At 43.9% G+C, this 23,697-nt stretch overlaps 1 protein-coding gene across 2 annotated transcripts in view; it reads right to left on the reverse strand.

Moving 5' to 3' along the window:
- VANGL2 (VANGL planar cell polarity protein 2) overlaps positions 1-23,697 on the reverse strand; it is a 198,702-nt gene that overhangs the window by 16,647 nt on the left and 158,358 nt on the right. For both annotated transcript variants that reach the window (XM_069217907.1, XM_069217908.1), the window contains exons 7-8: positions 15,150-15,285; positions 8,475-8,706 (exon numbers count right to left, since the gene is read on the reverse strand). In XM_069217907.1, coding sequence (XP_069074008.1) covers positions 8,475-8,706; positions 15,150-15,285 — 368 coding nt within the window. The remainder of the gene's footprint in view (positions 1-8,474; positions 8,707-15,149; positions 15,286-23,697) is intronic.

The following is a 23,697-nucleotide window of genomic DNA, read 5'->3' on the forward strand; positions in this document are numbered from 1 at the left end:
TTGAGGCACCTGCTGTTTTAAAGAAAATAAAGCGGCTGACAGCTAGAATTGGCACTAAACAAAACACTAGATCAAACTTGTGTCTGCTGAGAATTAAAATTGCTATGACCCTAATAGCATGCAAAAGTTAGTGACCTAAGCAAAGTCCAACCTCAAGGCAGGGGGATTCGAGTGGACACCTCCTTTGCAAAAGAAAGCCAAAGGGAATAGCAGGAAAGAGAGCCCCTCCCCCCCTTAAGAGACGCAAAGCACTTAGAGACGATGGGGGGATTCGTACCATTGGACTAATCTCACAAAGTACGAGAGGAGCAGGGCTGGAGGAGGAGATCTCAGGTGGCAGCAACTCCTTGGACGGGAGCACACAGTGTAGGACCACTGGGACAGGAGAGCACAGAGCAAGAGAAACTAGAGTTGGGCCACACAGGGAGCACATTTTTAGGATGGGGCAAATCGCAAGAAAAGGTAGAGTAGGAGCACAGGGAGAATGGACAGCAAAGACAGGAGCACACAGCATCAACAACAACGATAGGTGCATACCTTTCATGAGCAGGTAGGAAGGAAGCACACATTGCATGAACAGCTAAAGTGAAACCACACATTCACATCCACTAGGTATTTATAGTTAGCATATAGTTTCTATATGAAAAGCATTTTTTTAATAATTTTTTTTACTTGCCTATAACTTTGGCGCCGCTTGACAAATCTTCACTAAGCTTTCCAAAAACATTTGCCAGTCACATTAGCTGGTGTCTGGAAAGTTTCAGGGTGACCCGCCCAGGAAGTGGGGGCCAAGAACACGTTTTCTCCATATGGATTTTGAACAGCAATAGCGCTGAAACTACTGGACGGAATTACAACAATTTTGGCAGAAAGGTACGTCCTTGTCTAGAAAACTACCTTTTTTTTGGTTTTGGTGTAAATCCGTTCAGTAGTTTTTGAGAAATTAAGGGGGTGGGGGGGGTGATTTTATATATATATATATATATATATATATATACAAATGGGAAGGAATTGTGAACACTCCCGATCTCATACAGAGATCTGATTGGGTGTCAACACTCCAGGGCTAAAAGTACATATTTTTTTTTTTTTTAATGTAAATCCGGATCTGACAAAAATTATATTTAAAAAAAAACACAAAAAAAAATAAAAAAAACAAAGTGTCGGCTCACGCACTTTGTGTTTTACTAAGCCCCTGGATGAGCCAAGTCCCGGGAACTTTCTTTTTTGAGTGTTGGGGGCCTCCTGGTTTCCACCCCCCTCCTCAGCGACCACCAACTCTCCGGGGCGAAACTATTTTTAGGTGTGGGGTCATCAGCCTCCCCCTCAGCCCCTGGGACTGCCACCTCCCCGGGCTATATAAAATAAATAGGGAGGGAGAACCCTCACACTGACCACTCCGGGTTCGAGTCCAGTCGGACTCACTTCCCTTTCCTTTTTAAAGTACAAATTACTTAAATTTTTGGAAAATGACAGATACTTTTTTTTTTTTAATTAATTGTACAAAAATCTCATTCTATTTATAATATACATCAAACCCTAAACAAACTCTCTCTCACTTTTTTTCTCTCTCTCTTTCAATCAATTTCTCCCACTCAGACACTTAGGCAACCACTTAGACCCTGGTGCACCCAGACAGTTGCGCACCCACTCACAGACCCACTGACACCCTCATACACCCACTCACAGACCCGCGCACACACTGACGCACCCACTAAAACATTGTTGTAAGCACTCTTACACCCAAGCAGACAATCTGACAGCCACTCTCACTCTCAGATAGACCCTGTCTCAACTACTCTCATACCCAGAGAGGCTGCAGCTAACTCCCACCGTGCAAGGCCAAAGATTTGCGCACAACACTGGGTTGGGTGGTTGGGGGGGGGGGTGGGGGGGGGAATTGCGCTGGCCAGGTCTTGCAGGCAACCTCCTCAGCGCACGGGTGAAGACACACATTGTAAGGTTGGGTGCTTTGAGGGGTTTGCCTCAGGGCATGGCCAGTGGCCCTGTGTGTGGCAGTGGTTGGATTAACATATAGTTATGAAAATTACTACACGCTAAAAAAACCTTTGAAATTCACTGAAAAAAAACAAAGGTTACAGGAACGTTATAGTTAGGAAATATGTTTTTTTTTTTTTTTTTAAACATAGAAATTCACCTAAAAAAAAAAAAAAGGTTACTGGGACGTTATAATTCGGCTCCCATTTTAAAAGTACAAAACCATAGAAATTCATCAGTTATAGAGTTACCTCAACTATCTATAACCCGTGCCCTAGGATAACATTAACTCGCGCCATGCACTGCTAATGAGCCCACAAATTACGGCACTCATGACATATTTGATCAAATCTTTGAAAATATCAACGTAATATTTGCAGGAAAATATTTGACAAAAAAAACTGCGCATGGTGGAGGCACAAGTTATAGTTACTTGAGGCAACTCCAACTTTAACTGGTGAATTTCTATGGTTTTGAACGTGTAAAATGTGAGCCTAACTATAACATCCCTGCAACCATGTTTTTTTTTTTTTAAGTGAATTTCTATGACAGTGTCCAGTTCATAAAAAGTAAAGGAAATCATAGAGAATAGTCACTGCTAACAGAAATTTAATGCTTTGAGGCACCTGCTGTTTTAAAGAAAACAAAGCGGCTGACAGCTAGAATCGGCACTAAACAAAACACTATATCAAACTTGTGTCTGCTGAGAATTAAAATTGCTAGGACCCTAGTAGCATGCAAAAGCTAGTGACCTAAGCAAAGTCCAACCTCAAGGCAAGGGAATTCGAGTGGACACCTCCTTTGCAAAAGAAAGCCAAAGGGAATAGCAGGAAAGAGAGCCCCTCCCCTCCTCAAGAGACGCAAAGCACTTAGAGACAATGGGGGGGGATTCGTACCATTGGACTATTCTCAGTCTCACAAAATACGAGAGGAGCAAGGCTGGAGGAGGAGATCTCGGGTGGCAGCAACTCCTTGGACAGGAGCACACAGTTTAGGGCCTCTGGGACAGGAGAGCACAGAGCAAGAGAAACTAGAGTGGGGGCACCCAGGGAGCACATTTTTAAGATGGAGCAAATCGCAAGAAAAGGTAGAGTAGGAGCACAGGGAGAATGGACAGCAAAGACAGAAGCACACAGCATCAACGACAAAGATAGGTGCATACCTTTCATGAGCAGGTAGGAAGGGAGCACACATTGCATGAACAGCTAAAGTGAAACCACACATAGCATGAGCAGCTACTGTAAAAACAACCAGAGAGAAGCACACAGAACACGAGTAGCAAGAGTGGAAGCCCACGTAGCATGAGCACACATTTATGATCAGCTTGAAAAGGAGCACAGCTATAAAGTGCAAGAGCACAAGACAGTGTGAGCACCAAGTGCTGAGCCATGCACATAAATTACTGTTGTGTAATCTGCATAGTACATTTCTTTTGCAAGAGGCATATTAACCCTCTGTACTACCTTAGATTAGTCAAACCTGCCACTAGACAAAACTCTGATCTTTCTCCAGCAGGTATGTTAATCACCAGACTTATCTTGACACTTGTATTGTTGGTTGAAAACTGCTGTATACACAAGGAACTCTGCATTGCTAATAAAACTGCTGTTCTGCTACAAAAGCGGCCCCCAGTTATAAAAGTGCCCCCCATCCTTCCAGACAGCATTATCGAATGATCTCTTTTTGCTCCTACTACTCCAGCTGACAGGCTGTGATGACAACTTACTATTTCGAAAAAGAAATTCCTCCTTTTCTCACACTAGTGCTTTTTCATGGACTGCACATACAAGTGATGGCAAATAAAGGAGGGCAATTAATACAATTCCTCCCCCCCCCCCGTTCTGTTTTCTACTGCCCATGGCAATGCACAGTTCTAGATCAAAGGATTTCACTGAGATCATGCAGATCAAACTATTCATTGACGTTGTAACATCTTTAATTTAAGCAATTTGTCTTGGTACGGGTGTTGATCATCTCAAGGCAACATCCAGAAAACACTTATCTCGAAATCTTAACAGTCATTGTTGTCTGAGAAGTACTGGGGAATATAGATATGTTTGAATCTTCTTATGATGTCCTACCAGCCTAGAACACTTTGTCAAGAGTTGGCTTGCAATCTTAAGGCAGGAAATATGTCTAAGAGTTCTTAGTTAAGTGAATCTTTTGAACCTTCCACATGTCACATTCAGATGTCAGATCTACCTCTGCAAAAATGCAGATGAGAGGTATGTAGGTTTTGGAGTTCAGGCAAACAAATTAAACTTTTGAATTTGGCTGTTTGGGTCCTGAATTAAACAGTGTCAATTTCTAGGTCTGGGTCACAAATCATACCATGCATGATAAGAACATCTATTAATCATGTTAGAGCAAATGATGAAAGGCCGAAATCAGACCTTAGACCCATAACCATTTCAGACTCACACAAGAGAAAGGAATCTCACCACGCTGTATAAATTGGAGAGGGAAAGGCATGGTATTTAATTATAACCACACCATCAAGATTTAGGCTTTACAACTTAGATTCCATCAAGATGGCTTCAGGTGTGCCACTACTTTACCATAAACACAGAGGGCCTTACTCACAAAGGTAAACTTACATGTTTGGTGTGCGTTTACGTATTGTTTTTGTTATTCACAATTACAAGTGTGGTTTTACATGTAATATCTTTGCAACCGTACAGAACTCTGTACATTAAAAGACAGCAGTCTCTGCAGTCATAAAAATACTACACGTAAAACTACACTTATCGTTTGTGAAAAGTAAAAAAAAAAAAAAAAAAAAAGTACGTTTACCTTTGTAAATAAGGCCCAATATGTTAGCACTCTAGCGGTTCATGAAACCACTGTGGGAAAATGTGGTTTCTCACCATGGAGGCTCATTGTGGCTTGTGTTGGAAGTTCATGTTTTACTCTGTATGTTAGATTTTTTTATTGAAATGAGCGAAGACAATATTTGAGAACTCAAAGAAAACGTGTCCTCATTTTAGCTTTCACAAACACTAACAAAAATTCTATGACCAAAAGATTCCCCCCTCATCTTGTTAATTGCTAAACAAAACAAGTTGGAACTGGGTGACTGATGCCACCAAATTATGTTCAAGTCTAACTTTGTGAGGCAATGTCCACATTCGAAATGTGGTCACACTGCATCGCTCACGCAATTTCAGACCTACATCTATCAACATGTGCTGGCAACACACCAACAAAATGCAATGATAACACATGTGCCTGAAATGGTGCTGAACTATGGCCAAAATGTGAAGTTTAAAGTAGGTCTGAAGCAAGATAAGTACGTAGTGCATTGAAAAGTTTTCAAGTTTCCTTCGTTGCTCATATGCTAGTGGCATAACCTACTGCAGCAACATTTCTTTACTTTACTAGAAAATAAAAATTTGACTTTTTCAATATGAAGAGTATCAGTCTAACAATGTGTGTGACGACTGCACTGAAAATGTTCACTCCCAGGAAGTATACTGAAAAAGCTTACCGTCCCCTTACCAGTGCTTTTGTGATTTTGTTTTATTGCACTTTACTGGTTGTTATAGTTTGTGCCTCCATTTTATATTTTTTTTCAATCATTACTTATATGTGTAACATTTATTTAAGTAGTGTCTAGAAAGAATCCTGTTTCGGAAGGGGTTCAGAAGAGATGTAAGTGTTTCTTTGCATGCATTGCAACCACGTTGCAAAGAGACTACCATCATGTGGACCATCTCAGACTGTGATATGAAATGGGTCCCAAGCACTGCTGCCAACTTCACTGTAGCAGAATATAAAGCTGCTTCCTCCACCAAATGGATGGTGGGCCAAGGGGTAGCGTATCTGTTATGGCCATACATGCTCAGGTTGATAAAATGCTTAGATACATGTCCATCTCAACTAAAAGCGAAGCCACCGAACCCTTCACACACTGGCTGATTGAAGAGCCCCTGGGCATGTGAGCTTCCGCCCTAGTGTGAAGGATCTCATGCTGTGCGGCAAGACAATATGTATAACAAACGTATTGCTGATTGAAGTGCAAGGTACCGACAGCAAGAGATAAAAACAGCAGAACAATTTCATTTGAAAAAGGGTTTGGAGGCAATAAGTCACATTTTATTCAGCATGTCGCCGTAGGTTTCTGACCGCTAGGGCATTCGATGTTGTTCTCTTGTGTGGGCTAAACCTTTCTCTTTGATAATCCATTTCAGCTCACCATTGGTGATATTTCACTTATCCAAAGGTTGTCAAATTTCACCAGGAATTATGAATTTCTATGCCATGTTTCGGCTCAGTATGGACAACAATTCAGTGCGCCATACATACGCCTAAAGTACTTTTCCAGAATACATTTATTTGAAAGTGCTAAAATATTGCGGTTGGTGGACTAGTACTTTGACTTCAATACACGCCCTTTAAAATAAGCGTTGCCGAAAACTACCAAAGCATCTAATTATGATACTGAGATAGGGACAGATATTAGATCATTTCACATGTTTCTTCTGTTAGAACATAATAACACTTTTTTACTTTAACTCTTTCCTGCATTATCTTCAAGCCACTTCTACCTAGTTTGCCGACAACAAATCAATCAATTTGTTCTTTCTAACCCAACAATGCCATAACATGTTCTTTATAAATCAATTAGCCCCTCCCCCCATCCAGTCCCAATGCCACCCATAGAGGGAGGTCTTTAGGTACCCCAGAAGGCAGCGCATAATATGTCCCCTTACACAACCCCAAATTATGTTGTGCGCTTTATAATAAATATTCTACCCTGTCAACTTGTGTAGGAACTTTACATAGCGGTGTAACAATCAACAAAGTGATGGAGGGACTGCATGAAATCTCAGCTTCTGGCAATCCCTCAATCCCTAAATAGTAGACAATAGTTTTTCACCTACTAAGCTACTTTACACAAAGATTTGCCATATGTAGATTAGTCTTGTTCCTGCTCCAGTGGGAAGAGTCCAGTCCAAAATGCCAGGCCCAGTGCGCTCTGGAAGAGACTATTTATTGCTTGAGTCCTGTGGCACAGCAAGCACATACTCCCTCCTGGTAATACCTATTGCACATAGGACTTCCTACTGCTATAAACAACAAACTGAAGAAGAGTCTCTGTTATAATCTGTGACTGCCAATCGTTCAAATCATTTGCCCCCACTACGTCATTCTGGACAGACCAGCCGTATGCAAATCGGTCCTGCTCCAATAGGAACTGTCCAGCCCGATGTGGATGTGTGTGTTGGAAAATGAAGACTGTTTTACTGCAATGTGTAATTGCCCAATATTCATTCATGACCATCCTTTTTATAAACATTCCTTACTGTCAAATGAAAAAGTTGCTATGTGTTTTGAAAAGTAAAGGATATGAAATAATATGAATATCCATCCTAAATTATGAAGAGCAGCGCCGCAGTTGTTCCATTCACTGTCAATTAACTTATGCTCAATCTTTCAATGTATATTTTATCAGTCAATAATAATGATATGTTTAACAGCAGATGGAGGGCCACAGAGCACTACCATTTTACATTATTTAATTCACACAGAAAGTCTCACTGTAGGCACTTAAGACAAACAGGATGATGATGTTGGCGTAGCCTTAAGGGATAACTACAGGCCTTGGAGGGAAGACTACTTTGCTGCAGATGAAGGTGTTCATCACACTGCATGCAATGATTACTATGGACAACCCACCAACTATGGCATAATCCACACTGTATGCAGAGAAGTCATGAAGAGCTATGAAATGATTGTGTATGAGACGTAACATATATAGTACAACTCCACAGAATGATGAAGGGTTCTTATTTACATACAAACATTATGTGAGAAATGAAAGTTCAAAAGTTCATCAAGGCATCACAAAATGTAATAGTCCTCAAATATCTGGTTCATCCTGCCTTCATCCGAGGAGCCATGAAGTAGTATTACAATAGAGCTTTATTGATTTTCTCTACATTGCCATGCAACCCAGTCACTGCAATCACTCTACTAATAGGGATATACCAACCCTGATGAAGTCCGTTGTTGGATGAAACGCGTTGGGATAGGCTGCACGGCAATGTAAAGAAAGGACTATTATATTTTTTTGATGCCTTGATGAACTTTTGAACTTTTATTTCAAACATAAATAATATGTTTATGTACTATAAGTGCTCCTCATCATTTTGTGGGGTTGTGGTTCAAAGTAAGTGATCCCTGAGCAGTGGGTTCATGAGGGGTTGAGGGCTGGAAACTGAATTTTATTAGACTTACACTGGTGTGATCATCGTTGGCCTAAACTGGTCTTGGTGCATTCTGTGTTTTTTACATATACAAGTTGTTTAATTTGGCATCAAAATAGGCACCGATTTCCTTGATAGAGGACCAAAGTCACCAACTGTCATGTGAATTAATGCGAAAGACTATGGGCATTGCAGAGGACATGGGGTCCCCTGATGCTATGGTTCAGGGGGGTGGAAATTCTAAAGTCTATACCGTGCCAAACAAACCTTAGGAGTCATGTCGTGAGTGATGCAGAACTCTAAATGGTGTAGTATGCTCTCCATGGTGTGATAAGGTTGCTGTTTTGTCGTCCGCAAGTACTTCTGCATAGCCCGAGCCATGGAGGCAAAGATGGCCTGCGCTGCCTCGCGGGGGTCCATGATTTCACGGGGGTTCTTCTGGTCCTCTTCCTGCATCCTCTTGATGTGCGTGAACGCCTCTTCCACTGCAACCACCAACCTGTTATAAGGAAATGAAATACGCTGTCACACTGATTACCACTGGTCAAGCCTAAATGGTCACCAGTCAACTCAAAAGACATGTTTTAGTTTAAATTCAAGTTATCCATGATTTGCAAAGGCTTTTATCAAATCAAATCAAATCAAATCAAATCATTAACATTTATAAAGCGCGCTACTCACCCGTGCGGGTCTCAAGGCGCTAGGGGGGAAAGGGGGGGTTATCGCTGCTCGAACAGCCAAGTCTTTAGGAGTCTCCGGAAAGCGGAGTGGTCCTGGGTGGTCCTGAGGCTGGTGGGGAGGGAGTTCCAGGTCTTGGCCGCCAGGAAGGAGAAAGATCTCCCACCCGCCGTGGAGCGGCGGGTGCGAGGGACGGCAGCAAGTGCGAGGCCAGCGGAGCGGAGGGGGCGGGTGGGGACGTAGAAGCTGAGGCGTCTGTTGAGGTATTCCGGTCCCTTGTTGTGGAGGGCTTTGTGTGCGTGGGTGAGAAGACGGAAGGTGATCCTTTTGCTGACTGGGAGCCAATGCAGGTGTCTCAGGTGTGCGGAGATGTGGCTGTTGCGGGGTACGTCGAGGATGAGGCGGGCCGAGGCGTTTTGGATGCGTTGCAGGCGGTTTTGGAGTTTGGCGGTGGTCCCGGCGTAGAGGGTGTTGCCGTAGTCTAGGCGACTCGTGACAAGGGCGTGGGTCACGGTTTTTCTGGTGTCGGCGGGGATCCAGCGGAAGATCTTGCGGAGCATACGGAGAGTGAGGAAGCAGGCGGAGGACACGGCGTTGACTTGCTTGGTCATGGTGAGAAGAGGGTCCAAGATGAAGCCGAGGTTGCGGGCGTGGTCTGCGGGGGTCGGTGCGGTGCCGAGGGCCGTGGGCCACCAGGAGTCGTCCTAGGCGGACGGGGTGTTGCCGAGGATGAGGACTTCCGTTTTTTCAGAGTTCAGCTTTAGGCGGCTGAGCCTCATCCAATCTGCGACGTCCTTCATACCCTCTTGTAGGTTGGTCTTGGCGCTGGCGGGGTCCTTGGTGAGGGAGAGTACAAGTTGGGTGTCGTCGGCGTAGGAGGTGATGATGATGTCGTGCTTGCGTACGATGTCGGCGAGGGGGCTCATGTAGACATTGAAGAGTGTCGGGCTGAGCGATGAGCCTTGAGGTACGCCGCAGATGATCTTGGTGGGTTCTGAGCGAAACGGAGGGAGGTAAACTCTTTGGGAGCGGTTAGCGAGGAAGGAGGCGATCCAGTCCAGGGCCTGGCCTTGGATCCCGGTGGAGCGTAGGCGGGTGATTAGGGTGCGGTGACAGACGGTGTCAAAGGCAGCCGAGAGGTCGAGGAGAATGAGGGCGACTGTCTCACCGTTGTCCATCAGGGTTCTGATGTCGTCTGTGACTGAGATGAGGGCGGTTTCCGTGCTGTGGTTGGTTCGGAATCCGGTTTGTGAAGGGTCGAGCAGGTTGTTGTCTTCCAGGAAGGTGGTCAGCTGTTTGTTGACGGTCTTTTCTATTACCTTGGCTGGGAAAGGTAGAAGAGAGATGGGGCGGAAGTTTTTCAGGTCGCTTGGGTCAGCCGTAGGTTTCTTTAGTAGGGCGTTGACTTCAGCGTGCTTCCAGCATTCGGGGAAGGTAGCAGAAGAAAAAGAAGAGTTGATGACGGTCTGGAGGTGCGGGGCGATGATGTCGTCAGCTTTGTTAAAGATGAAGTGCGGGCAGGGGTCCGAAGGGGCGCCGGAGTGGATAGAGTTCATGATGGATTTGGTTTCTTCCGTGTTGATGTGGGTCCAGTTGTTGAGGGTGATGTCCGGGGAAGCGGGTTCAGTGGTGTATGGTTGGGTCTGGTGTCCGAAGCTGTCGTGGAGGTCGCTGATCTTGCGATGGAAGAAAGTGGCGAGGGATTCGCACAAATCCTGTGAGGGCGTGACGGCGTTGGCGCTGGCGCTGGGGTTGGAGAACTCTTTGACGATGCTGAAGAGTTCTCTGCTGTTGTGGCTGTTTTTGTCTAGTCTGTCGGTGAAAAAGTTCCTTTTGGCAGTGCGGATCAGGTGGTGGTGTTCGCGTGTAGCGTTCTTGAGGGCGGTCATGTTGTCAGCGGTGTGGTCCTTGCGCCAGGCCTTCTCAAGGGCACGACAAGTTTTCTTTGATTCTTTGAGGGTGTCAGAGAACCAGAGAGGTTTTTTGGTGTTGGTCTGTCGATGCGTGCGTTTGAGGGGAGCAAGGTTGTCAGCGCAGTTGGAGATCCAGTTTGTGAGGTTGAGAGCTGCGTCGTTGGGGTCGGTGGTGAGGGTGGGTTGGTTGGCGGCGAGAGCGGAGAAGAGTTGCTCTTCAGGGATCTTGTTCCACTGTCGATGAGGGATGGGTTGAGTGCGGAGGTGGGAGGTCTCGCGTCGGAATGTGAAGTGGACGCAGCTGTGGTCGGTCCAGTGTAGGGCAGAGGTGTGGCTGAAGAAGACGTGTTTGCTGGCGGAGAAGATAGGGTTGAGCGTGTGTCCGGCGATGTGGGTGGCGGTGTTCACCAGTTGTTTGAGGCCGAGGTTGGCGAGGTTGTCGAGCAGGGTGGTGGTGTTGGGGTCGTTGTTTTGTTCCAGATGGAAGTTGAGGTCGCCTAGGAGGATGTAGTCCGGTGAGGCGAGGGCGTGCGGGGAGATGAAGTCGGCGATGGCGTCGCTGAAAGAGGCGCGAGGTCCGGGAGGACGGTAGAAGAGGGATCCTCTGAGGGTGGTCCTTGGGTCGGTGCGAATCTGAAAATGCAGGTGTTCAGCGGCGAGGGGGGGGTCTTCGGTGGAGGTGGTGACGCTGATGGAGTCTTTGAAGATGATGGCGACACCTCCTCCTACTTGGTTGGTGCGGTCTTTTCTGGAGATCTTGTAGCCTTCGGGGATGGCGGTAGCGATGTCTGGAGCAGAGGAGGCGTTCATCCATGTCTCCGTGATGAAGGCGACGTCCGGGGCTGTGGAGTCCAGGAGGTCCCAAAGTTCAACGGCGTGCTTGTGGACGGAACGAGCGTTGATCAGGATGCACTTGAGGTGGTTGATGGCGCGTGGGCTTGTGGTCGTGGTAGTTGCGTGGTGGAAGATGCGTTTGCAGGAGTTGCAGGCGAAGGGTCCATGGGTGCGTTTGGGGTGAGCTAGGAAGCAGGTTTTGGAGCGCCCTGGGTTGAGGGCGTGGAGGGTGGTGGGGTCGTAGCGGATCAGCGGGGCTTGGGGGAGCTGGGGACCAGGGGTCGTGGCGCTGGGCGCGGGCCAGGCGCGGACGGGCGCAGACGGGCTTGCCTCTGGCGCGCCTCCGGCGCTCCAGCGGCGTGCCCGCTGCGCGCGCCCGCTGCGCAGTCGCGCAGCGGCCGCCATAAGAGGTAGGAAGGGGGGGGGAGGGGTCAGCTGGGGGCGAATGGGAGCTGGGGGGCGGGGGCGTGCAGGAGGTCGCGGCGGGAAAGCGCGAGGGAGGGGGGGGGGGGGACAGGTAGAGTGAGAGGAGCTGGGGGAGGGGGTTTAGGGTGGAGGAGGGTGAGTGTTAGGAGGTTTGGAGATTAGGGAGAGAGATAGGAGTAGGGTTGTGAAGATAGGGGAGGGGGGGTTGTAGAGGTGGGTGAGGGAGAGAGGTAGAGTGAGGATAGGGAGATAGGTAGTAGAGGGGGTGGCGGGAGGGGGGGAGAGATAGAGAAATAGATAGAGAAAATAGATAGAGAAGTCGATAGATAGGGAAATAGATAGATAGACAGATAGGTAGGTAGGAGGAGGTGGAGAGTGGGGGAGTTAGATAGTGAGATAGGGAGCTAGAGAGATAGGAAGATAGGAGGAGTGAGGGAGGTAGATAGCGAACGGGTTAGCTAGGGGTGAGAGAGGGGGAGGCGAGTGAGGGAGGGGGATGAGGAAGGAGCAGGAGGGCAGGCTCGGGGGAAGAAGACGGAGGAGGTAGAAGAGCCGAAGACAGGAGAACAGAAGACAGGAGAACAGAAGACAGAAGAACAGAAGACAGAAGAACAGAAGACAGAAGAGCAGAAGACCGGAAGAGCAGAAGACCGGAAGAGCAGAAGACCGGAAGAGCAGAAGACCGGAAGAGCAGAAGACAGAAGAACAGAAGAGCAGAAGAACAGAAGAACAGAAGATCGGAAGAGCAGAAGAACAGAGAAGAACAGAGAAGAACACAGAAGAACACAGAAGAACACAGAAGAACCGAGAAGAAGAACACAGAAGCACCGAGAAGAACAGAGAAGAAGAACACAGAAGACCGGAAGAACACAGAAGAACAGAAGGGAAGAACAGAAGAACAGAAGAGAAGAACAGAAGAACACAGAAGAAGATTGCAGAGGGGGGGCGAGGAGGAAGAGACAGAGAGGAGGAAAAGAAGCAGGAGCAGGAGAGAAGGTGAGTGGCGCGGGGCAGGGCGAGGGGCTGGGAGGAGGGGGGTACTTACAGTTAGGTGGGTCTCAGGAACACAGGAACTCGGGAACTTGGAGGAGCTGCAGCGGCAGGGGGAGCGACCTACCCTTATGGAAATTATTGTGGGTGAAGTTTTAAACTAAGCTCCTGAAATCAGAGAACTTAGCGTTTAGCAGAAGTGAATGGAAAATCATGATTTCGCCCACAATGAAATATAGAAAATCAGGCCCACTGCAAGATACTGAAGTTGCAAAGTTATGATTTCCTGCATCCCGATATTCTTCCCAGAAAGATCAGGATTTTTGTCTACATGGATGCATTCAGCGATCAGCCACAGTGTACTGAGGGCACACACTGGGTCACGAATAGAAGCATTTTGACTGCTTTTAGCGCAGTGGCTAATGTGCTGTTCCTTAGTGGAAGGCATTTCAATTCCAGACCAATGGATGTCCCACCACTCTTAAGGTAGGATTTCTGACATGGAGAAATTACAGTGAGCCGCTGCTGTTGGATGGGATGGCTGTTAACCACTCATGGGCTTAGGCAGCAGCAGGAAGTGTTCACACAAACGCCTAAGCCAGCTACATTTTCCCCGTTTTTTTTTTTTTTTTTTTAAACCTTTGCCATTCTTTATTGTCCCAAAGTTTTAAAAAATCAGGAGAAGTTGCAAAACAGGAATTTTGCAATGTTACAAAATTCTACATGGCATGTAAAATTCTAATTTCTTATTAACACATTTATCAATTTAACACACATTGAATGAATGAAAGCACAAATATGCTCAAAGCTTTTTCTCAGACACATATGTTACCTGATCGAGATTCCTTATTTTTTTGACCTAATTAGGAAGAATGTACATATTGACTGCTTCCATGTGATTGCAGCATTCATGGAGTAAGTCCCAGAGGTTGTTATACCTCTAACTGATGGCTACTCTTTCTAAGAACACTGGAATGATGAAAGGCTCCATGAACTGGTCTGATCGTGACCTGTGACTTAGAGAGCATACCCAGATCCCTGCAGTACCTAACCAACCACCCGTGCTCTCTATATGGTAGCCAGAAAGACTCCACTTTAAAAGACTGCATGACCATCTCACGAATAAGCAGTTTGAAGCCCTGGTTGATGAATGTCTACTTTCTCCCAGGCCACAGAGTGCTCTAGAGGTAGTTGCTGGACACAGTCTAAGAAAGGAAGACACTAAAGGCTCGTGTTCTCCTTCACACACGAGTGATCTACAAATAACCAATTTCCAAATTCTGAACAAAAAAAAATATTGCTTATACATCATAGCACCACCTTTAAAGCACTGCCGAACTTAAATTCAAGGTGACAACGTAACATGAGAATATAATCTTTAGCTATATCATGACTATAGTTACCCCACAGGATCCAAACAGTTACGAATTAAGAGGGCCGTAAGAAGCAGATGCTCAGTTTCAGCCAATGACTGACAGAAGGAGGAGACCAAATGAATACTCATCAACAGAAGGCTAATGTAACCACAATATTTTAACTCTAATGCACACATATTTGTTCAAAATATTCTGAGCTAATGTAGTATTTTACATGCCATTTTAAATTTTACATTTTAGCCAAGTACGACTACTTTAAGGTTTATACATTTTTTTTCTTTAGGTATAATCTTTGATGGTACTCCTAAAAAAAATAAAAAGCACCTCACCCGTCGAAACTACGAAGCTTAAAAAAAAAAAAAAAAAAAGTCAATGACCTACCAATTGAACATCTGCTATGTTAAAACGTGTGATCCCAGATGAGGGTTAGCTTAAAGCAAGTTCTATAGTTGTGAATTCTATTTTCAAAGATCAGGGCACACCTAGGACAGGTCACCAAGCGGAAGCAAGATATGGCAAAATATATACACAACTGCATCTGTACAAAAAAATGTGAATCTGAAAGGTTAACAAGGCTGGTGCAAGGACAGTTGAATGGCAGGATACTGACTGACATGAGTGACGCTGCTGCAGCTCTCCGGCTATTTCAGAGGCCACAGTAACTGGGCTCCATTTCCACAAAAAAACAATCCTGCTCTTCTCCACTTCCCCGCACATAGACATACCTTGCCTTGCGTTTCCGAACTCTGCGCTCATGCTCCGCCTCCTCGTAGTAATATTCATTATGACTGTTGTCTCGTCTTCTAGCCGCTGCTGCAATGACTGCTCGGGACTGACCTGTCGAGTTATTTGTTGTGTTTTCTAAGATGGAAAAATCAATTAAATTCAGGAACAGTCCATCCCACAAACATATTACAGATTCTTCAACAACAGTGTACGAGCATTCTTGCACTACTGGTCTCGAATCACATGAGAAAGCACCTCTGCCAAACCGCTATTAAACTCCAGGATCACAGTGTAAAGTGACCACTTTTGACACAGTCACTGGTATATCCTGTGCTCTTAAATATTCAATCAATCATCAAACCTGGTTTCTGCAACTGCTAGAACTCATGCCTTCTCCTACCAGGACTCTGCTCCAACCGAGAGAGATCACAAACCTCTGCCTAGTCAGTGACCCCACACACTCCGATAAGACCCCTCTCCATACTGGTCCAATGAGTCTTCCCCTCCCTGCCACTGTAATAGTTGTAGGGCTGCTAAAGATCATGTTACAAAGGAACTTAGAGTTAAAATACCCAACCATCCATCCATTGTTTTCTTAGTTATCAGGCCTTCTCTAGTTAGTTATAGAAAACCCACTGGCAACTACTATTATTTAGATTAAGATCAACCAACTACAGCTTCAAAGGCAAACAGAAGATAAGAAAATTCAATAGTGGAAGCAGAATTTGCCAAATAAGAAATGTTATTGATTGTGAGGATATCTACTGAGTTGCTGCTCACAGGGAAAAGCTTCCCCGTCCTTTTTCTTTAAAACAAAAAGTATATCTATATATATATATATATATATATATATATATATATATATATATATATATATATATATATATATATATATTGGAGATTGGTGTGCTAATATAGAATTTACAAAAACAGAATTCTATTAGGGTGAGAACTGTGACTTGTGGAAGGCAGAAGGTCTGCAGAGTAGTAACAACGGCAGCGTGTGGTACTGCGTGACATACGGTCTACAGACCAGTGTATTGTCATCTTTCAGTGTAAGATAATGGCCCCACTGAGTGCGGTGAAGGAGCACGCTCACGGAGGCACCACACCTCATAAAAAGACCCCAATACCCGGGTTCGTTTTGCTGCATTTCAGTGTGAATATCTGCGTCTGTCAAGAAATCATTAGCTACCCTTGAAGAGCCAAGAAGGAAGATCAGCTGCTAAAAAATGTTTTCCATGGAACACAAATGTTCTGAAGCCCAAGTGCAGGGCTATAAGGTGAACTGATACAGAAAAGCAAACAAAACACGTAGAAAAACAATATGGACACAGCGCTGCATCAAAGGTTCTCTAGGAAAGAAGGGGACAGACATCTGGAGAATCTCAGGATGTATTTACTGCTGCCTTATTCTCCGCAGTCCTTTTGATGCACCTCTATGACCTTATCGTGTTCCTACTTTTGGAGAACAGCAGGGAACTGGTTAGGTTATCGCCTCGATACGAGGGGCGTCATCAACAAAGAAGGCGGGCTTGCACACACTAGTTTTCTGTGGTCAACATGAAACAGTTTCTTGTCTGGCCATGCGATGGCGCCAAGCTCCCACATGAAGGGGAGAGCAGGGAACAAGACGCAGGACTAAGCAGTCAACAGGTGGATGAGATTTTAGCTGCACCTGCGATCATGGACTCGCATATTGTGTCACATGTACATACTTTATAATTCATTTCCTAGATGGAAAAGCACTCAAAAGGAAAAGGATCTGCAATCAAATATTGTTCAGTGTTGCGGAACATGTACTGTATCTTGATTTTACTAACAGTGTTGCTGTGATACGGCCACAATGTCGTTTTTCTAAATAACGACACACTAACAAGGAGACAGATAGTTTGCTTTTTTATCTTCCGCGAATCTTATGCAATCCAATTATTACTATTTCTAAAATGTGAAGATATGGGAGGAACATTCACAAAAGCAACAGGGCGCGCTGGTCAGCTTTAAAAGGAAATACGTATTGAGATGGGATTTGCAAAGAGTGGCGCAAACTTGTGCATCAACTATTTAGAATGTAATGGTATCTTTCAAACCAACCTATGCACTAATAGGTTGGTCACCAAATATAGGTACACATGGGTTGCAATTCGACCAATCTCTTGATTATTAACAAGGTAGATCGCAAATTGTCATCCACTACAATCTGTTGCAATCACAAGGGGAGAGACCTGCTAGGGTTAGCAGAACACCATGGCCATGACTGATTTCAAAGAAAACAATTTTTTGAAATGCAACCCATTGTCCTGAAAGGCAAATGGGATGCATTTAAAAACAATAGAGTTTTACCAAATGTATTTTAATGAGCTAACAGTGGTCTCATGGACCACTTCCTACTCCTAAAACATTCACAAAAGGGAAGGAGACCCTTGGAGACCACTTCCTGTTTACAAAACGGTTACCTCTACCTTTGTTTAGTCTTTAAAATATTTATGTTTTGCAACCGGATTTTGATGCAAGGCACTGATAGATCCCGTTGTGAATCACTATTTGGAAGGGAGGCCTTACACAAGCCCTTTTCAAACAGTAATTCAGTATATAATCGCAAACACAAGCTGTGGTTCTTTAACATCTTCCTGAATCGCTATTTGGGTTTAATACTTTCCAAAAAGCTTTTACAGCAGTCACAGAGTTTACGACTGTAAAATAGCTTTGTAAATCTGGCCCTATATGAGGTATTGTTTGAAGACGGCAAGAGAAACTGAAAGGTTCAATCAAATATTTCAGTAATTTTTATCCTGACACCCAGGCTCCTACTACATTTCAACATTGAAGACCAGGTCCACTTTTAAGTTTTTGTCCCATTGGAAGTCCAATAGGAGGACACTAAGTATTGCGAGAGGGATGGCTCAAAACCCAATGTATAAATAAGCAAGCGTGAGAGCCTTCAATGGAGCACGGTAAGTCATTCTCTGTGTCTTGACTATGTCTTTGCATGAAGGATGAGATAACTTTGGTGTGTCTAAGCCATGTAATTTACACTTGAATCTGCAGCTCATCCTTGAAGGCCACCAATGTTATGTCAGATACGTATATAGACTTCTGGGATGGTTTTTAATGCAGACGGACGCCACATGATTTTACAAACAGAACAATGCATTGAACAAACGTAGCTAACCCAAATTTATGAAGTAGCTGGAGTTTTGTCGAGTTCAAACATTAGGCCTCAAATTTAAGTTGCATGCGTTACAACAGGGGTACCATTAGGGTCGGAGCAAACTTGAACCCCCTCAAAATTCATTCTATGCTCCAATATGTAATAGCTGTAATTAAATTTGGAAGATTTGACCATGAGGAATTGATAGAGATGACGAGTGAACCTGTCGAGGAGATTCAACAGACACCATAAACCAAAAAAATGCAAAGATTTGGCCCAGGCTCATTCAGAATGGAGAGCTACACCCTTTAGTCCTCCATTATCATTTGGTTATGCGTGCTGTCAAAACGCGACACAAGTTAACAATTCACTGGTTGAAGATCTCGCTCCGTGGACCTACAATGCTGGTGGCATTCAGGGCATTACGTTCATCATCCACCAACCATCCACAACAACTGTGAAAGCTTCGAATAGAGCAGCAACCGTGGTCATTCAGAGCATTCCGGCGTGGACCAAAGGATACAACACAAGGGGCACCACCCCAAGTAAGATAATTATTAAACGCTAAGTATTGGGATCTACAACTTATTTTGAACCTCAAATGTTGCGTTATGTCAAATTTTCAGCTGCTTTTGGGCTTGTAGTGTTAGTGATATTTCACCAGAGGCGAATGACTAACACTTATCAAAAATGTGACGGGCTTGTGTGAGAAAGGACGACTGTGGTATTTTCCTCCTTTATGAAGGGTGGCCAAAGCATGTAGGACACCAGAGTAGGAGTAGGTAAAATTTCAAGCAAAGGCACTTTCCATCTAATTCAAATGACTTGCTTCTTATACCATTTCAAACCACACTACTACAGTTTTTAAGTGCTATAATTAAGAAGTGTTCGTATTATCCATCTATATTGTACTCAATGCACATAGGCACTATTAGTTAATTGGTTACTCCACCACTTTCTCTTCAAGCAACAGATGCTTCTGCAAATCAGAGCAATGCTAAAAAAACAATAATAATTTCGACGGTTGTGGGAGAAAGTAACTTTGTAAAAAATGTTTAAATATATGTGCCATAAAGTTTTCCCTTCTGACACCTAAAAAACGTTAACGTCAAACACATCTATTCCTTTGAATATTACCCAGTAAGTAAAACTACTACAGCTGTCAGAGAACTGTGAACACAAACACTGCACGCTGTTATAACAGTACATAGCACTGGGAGGGTACGTACAGAAATATTTATGAATGGTGTGAAAGAGACCAGAGAATGTGTAATATGATACAAAAACTATGAATGTATATTCATATAAAGGGACAGACAGGGGTTGTCAGTGCTTCAATGTCCCTCCACAGGGGAGCCACTTAAGTCCCACTACTTTCACTGCACAAGTTGCGCCTTTGTATTGAGCCACACAAGGAACTGAGGGCGAAGTGAGACTCTTGGTAGATGAAACAAGATTGAAACTGATCCAGCGGGCCACCACCGGAGCAGAGACTGCGCTCATGGAAGCCAAAGATAGGAAACAGCTAAAAATGGATGGAAAAAGAATTACTGATACTCCTGAAACCACCTACCGAATTCCAAGGGCAATATCTGTTTTCAAGCCGCGTTTTGCAAAGGAGAGAGCGTCTATTCACACAGCTTGTGCGGCGGGCATACTGCATCAAATAGTGCTTACCATGGGCAGTTACAGCGACGAGGTCCCTGAGCAGGGATATTTCAACCAAGGTGACCTTAACTGGCTGACATTAACAAATGACTCCCTCTTTGCTAGGCCCATGAAGCGCACGGACCCATCATGGATCATATTTCTCCATGTAATATGTCACTGTCAGAAAACATGAAGCTTGGCCACATTCATCAGGCACAGCCCGTCACAACACTTGGAAGTTATTGTCCGAGTCAGTTGTTTGAATTGTGCGGTGAAGCTCGCTCTTGAGAGACGAATTCTGCCCTTCGCGCGGTATTCAAGTTACCCTGCGGAGCGTGAGTAAATCGGGTAAAAGGGAACCAGCAGCTACATAGCAACGAGGCTGAGCCCAGGGAGGTCACTGGGAAGCCACACGTACAATGCGAAGTACCCTACTTCGGAAAGGAAGGCTACCTTCAAGAGATAATGTGCACGACTGGGTGCTGTCCATAACAACCGGAGTCACCCAGAAGGTAAAGGGCACCCCTGTAAGGATAGCACCCAGAAGAGCCTGCTCGAGGTTCTTGATGGGTCCCTAGACAACTGTCCCTGAGAAAGACACTGGAGAGAATTCCATTTACGAACAATCGTGCCACTGTGCAGTGCTCTGATCCCATTCTTAGATTTCTTTGCAAACTTAGTATAAAAATGCAGCCTGGCCCGCATTCCACATTTTGCAACCTGCTTTTATTGGCATCTTGGCAGATAATATAAGCTTTGTAATTTACAAAAAGGATTCCTGCTGGTGGTAAATCAGGTATAAATCTCATCGTTTTGACCACCTCACTGCCTGCACCCATTTTTCAGCGGATCTTGAAAACGGTTGGTTTCATGGATATTTTGTGGTCACGATGTCCATTCTTAGGCAGGGAAATTATTTTTTTCTTATTTACAGTTCCATGTGATCAGGTATATGAAGACGAGTGCCTATAGTTTCAATGCACTGCTCGCTGGCATCTTAACACTGGTGTAGTCACAGATAGCAGTAAGTATTCCAAATGCCACCCACCTTGAGAGCATTTTATTGATGTCCCCTCCAGCATCACCCTTACCACCTTTTGATATATATATATATATATATCTCCAATATGCCACATGATGTGGCAAAAAAAAAAAACACTTCTCAGTTTGACGGTGCCTTCCCACCAAGAATCAAGCCCACCAAATGAGGAAATAAAGGATGCAAAAATAAGGTTTTTCAAACTCTGCACCCAGAATCAGCAAAAACACATTAGTATGGGGGCAATCATGTATTTTATTGCATTTTAAACAGGGATAACTGAACATATCTGCAATGTTTGGAGTTAAATATGTTTAGAACCTACAGTTTTATAGAATAACTGCAAAACAAATATGTTTTTATTCTGCAGGGCCCGGAAGAAGTGTTTTTACGTTGGGGGATGGGAGGGTTGCAGGTGAACACGGGCTTTAAAAAGTTTGAAGACAACTGCAACAGGTAATTCACCCCCAGAAAGTCAAATAAAGAAATCCTTTATGGCCTCATTTTTTGTTAAGCTATAACTTTTCTCAGCTCGGTTTGTGATTTAGAATACCGGCAATGCTGACATGCTAGTGTTCAGGTATAAACTAAAGGGACAGAAAGCTTAAAAACTGACAAATTTCACAAAGGAATCAGACAATCCATAAATAGATGATGAATGAACATCACCCACTACACCAGCACAATCCCCTACAATTTTGCTCTAGAGCCTAGTACTACGAGTACGAGTGCCCTTTCTGACCATTCACAAAACCGTATGTTTTGTTGCAAAAAGAAAGTTCTGAAACTACAGAGCAAAAGTTGTTTATTTAAAGCAATATGCTTACGAGATGCATGAAAAACATCAACTAATTGTGCTTTTTAAACTTCTTTCGGCAATTGATTTAACCCCTTGGGCTTACAAAGATAGTTTTTAAAGGATAGTCTCCTTTCTAAACAAGTCATCTGTGTTGTAAAAAGGTGCTCTCAATAATTACTGTTTAACTTTAATGACTGGGACAGGAACCTTAGAACCAAATGTAAAGCATTAACTAACTTTGATGCACCCAGCAGAGTTTTCTTAGACTTACAGAACAAAGCAATAATGTTATTTTTTGCATTAAAACTTTCGTGGACCTGTGGAAAAAGTCCTTTGCTCCCTTCATTTGTCTGCTGATCACAAAGACTCACGATTTATTCCTGGTGCGCTACTCTGGAAGCAGGAGTTACTCCTGACTCGTCGAAGCACAGATAGGAAGCTTTTGTGTTTTGAAATGTCGTAATAATTGCATTACTCAATATAATCTAAACTTGAAAGTAAGTGCTCTTTGCAATGTTTGTTCAGCAAAACTGCAATTAATTAATCACCTTATGAAGGAGGACCAGAGGGGATCAAACTTGATCTGAAACATATTTTTCGTAAATTTCAAAAAGTTACTGAAGCTTAGAAAAAAAATATAAATTAGGCAAAATTGGGTGTTACAAGAGAAAAAACCTCAGAAAGTGTGGTAGGATTATCAAGGGAAAAAAGGTATTTTCTGGAAAAAATCTCGCGCAAAACCTTTTTGCTGGCAGCAGTTTTATTTTCAGGTGAAGCTGACAGACTTCTCCATCAGACACAGTCATTTTCTCACCACAATGGTGACTAAGGGCCAGATGTACAGATTGTCTCCGAATTGCAATTATAAACTCGGTATTCCTAATGTATGAAACTCCTTTGAGTTTCATTAGTGATTCCTAGTGGGTTGAAAATAGACCTACCGACCTACCTCATAAATTAGAATGAGGTAGATTGCAATTTGCGACCCATTAGGAATCACAGCCATCATAGGGATGGTGGCCTGCTGAGCTCAGCAGACTACCAAGTCTGTGACTGCTTTTTAATAAAGCAATCCTTATGGTTTGTTTTTTAAAATGCTGAGCGTTTTCCTTAAAGGAAAATGGGATGCGTTTAAAAAAGAAAAATTAAGTATTTTCTTTTTGGTGTTTAAGAGTAGGCAGTAGTCCGTGGGAGCAATGTCTGCTTTAAAAAAAGAAAATTGTGAATGGGTTAGTACCTACTTGAAGTAGGCAGTAAAATGAGAATGTTTTGCAAATGCTTTTCGGTCGCAAAACATCCTTACATACCACTGCAATTCGGTATTAGGAAGGGACACCCTAATCACGCCCCTTTCAAATACCGAGTCGATATGGGTTCGCATTTCCAAACTTCGATTCGTTAACATGTCACTGAATCGCTCCTAGGGGATAAGACATACCAAAATACATATTTCCGGCCGCAAATGTTCTCAGAAGGGTGGGACAGTGCAGGGAAAATGTTTAATATATCTGGCCATATGTTCTTTCATCTGCATTACATTGTGTCCCTTATACATTAATGCCATCAAACACCGCAAATCAACGTCCCATCACAATTGTCTAGTGTGTTTAAAAAAATCATAACAAAGATTTCCAGAAGGGGTACATTTATGAGAGTGACAAAACAGGAAACTGATACATTTTTCATCACAATAAAACCAGAAGTCATCAAGCATGTGCGTTCACTCTGCCCACCTACTTTATGAAACAAATTTTAAAGGATTAAAAAGGAAGATGATTCACAGCCTTAACTATGTTCCCTGACCTAAAGGAAACATCAAAGTACAACATTAATACCATCTGCAACTTTATCAAAAATACTCCCACCAAACAGAATCCTGCGGGGGCATTAAACTCGAAAAACGATGAC

Source organism: Pleurodeles waltl, chromosome 12, assembly GCF_031143425.1.
Source record: "Pleurodeles waltl isolate 20211129_DDA chromosome 12, aPleWal1.hap1.20221129, whole genome shotgun sequence".
NCBI classification, from domain to species: domain Eukaryota; kingdom Metazoa; phylum Chordata; class Amphibia; order Caudata; family Salamandridae; genus Pleurodeles; species Pleurodeles waltl.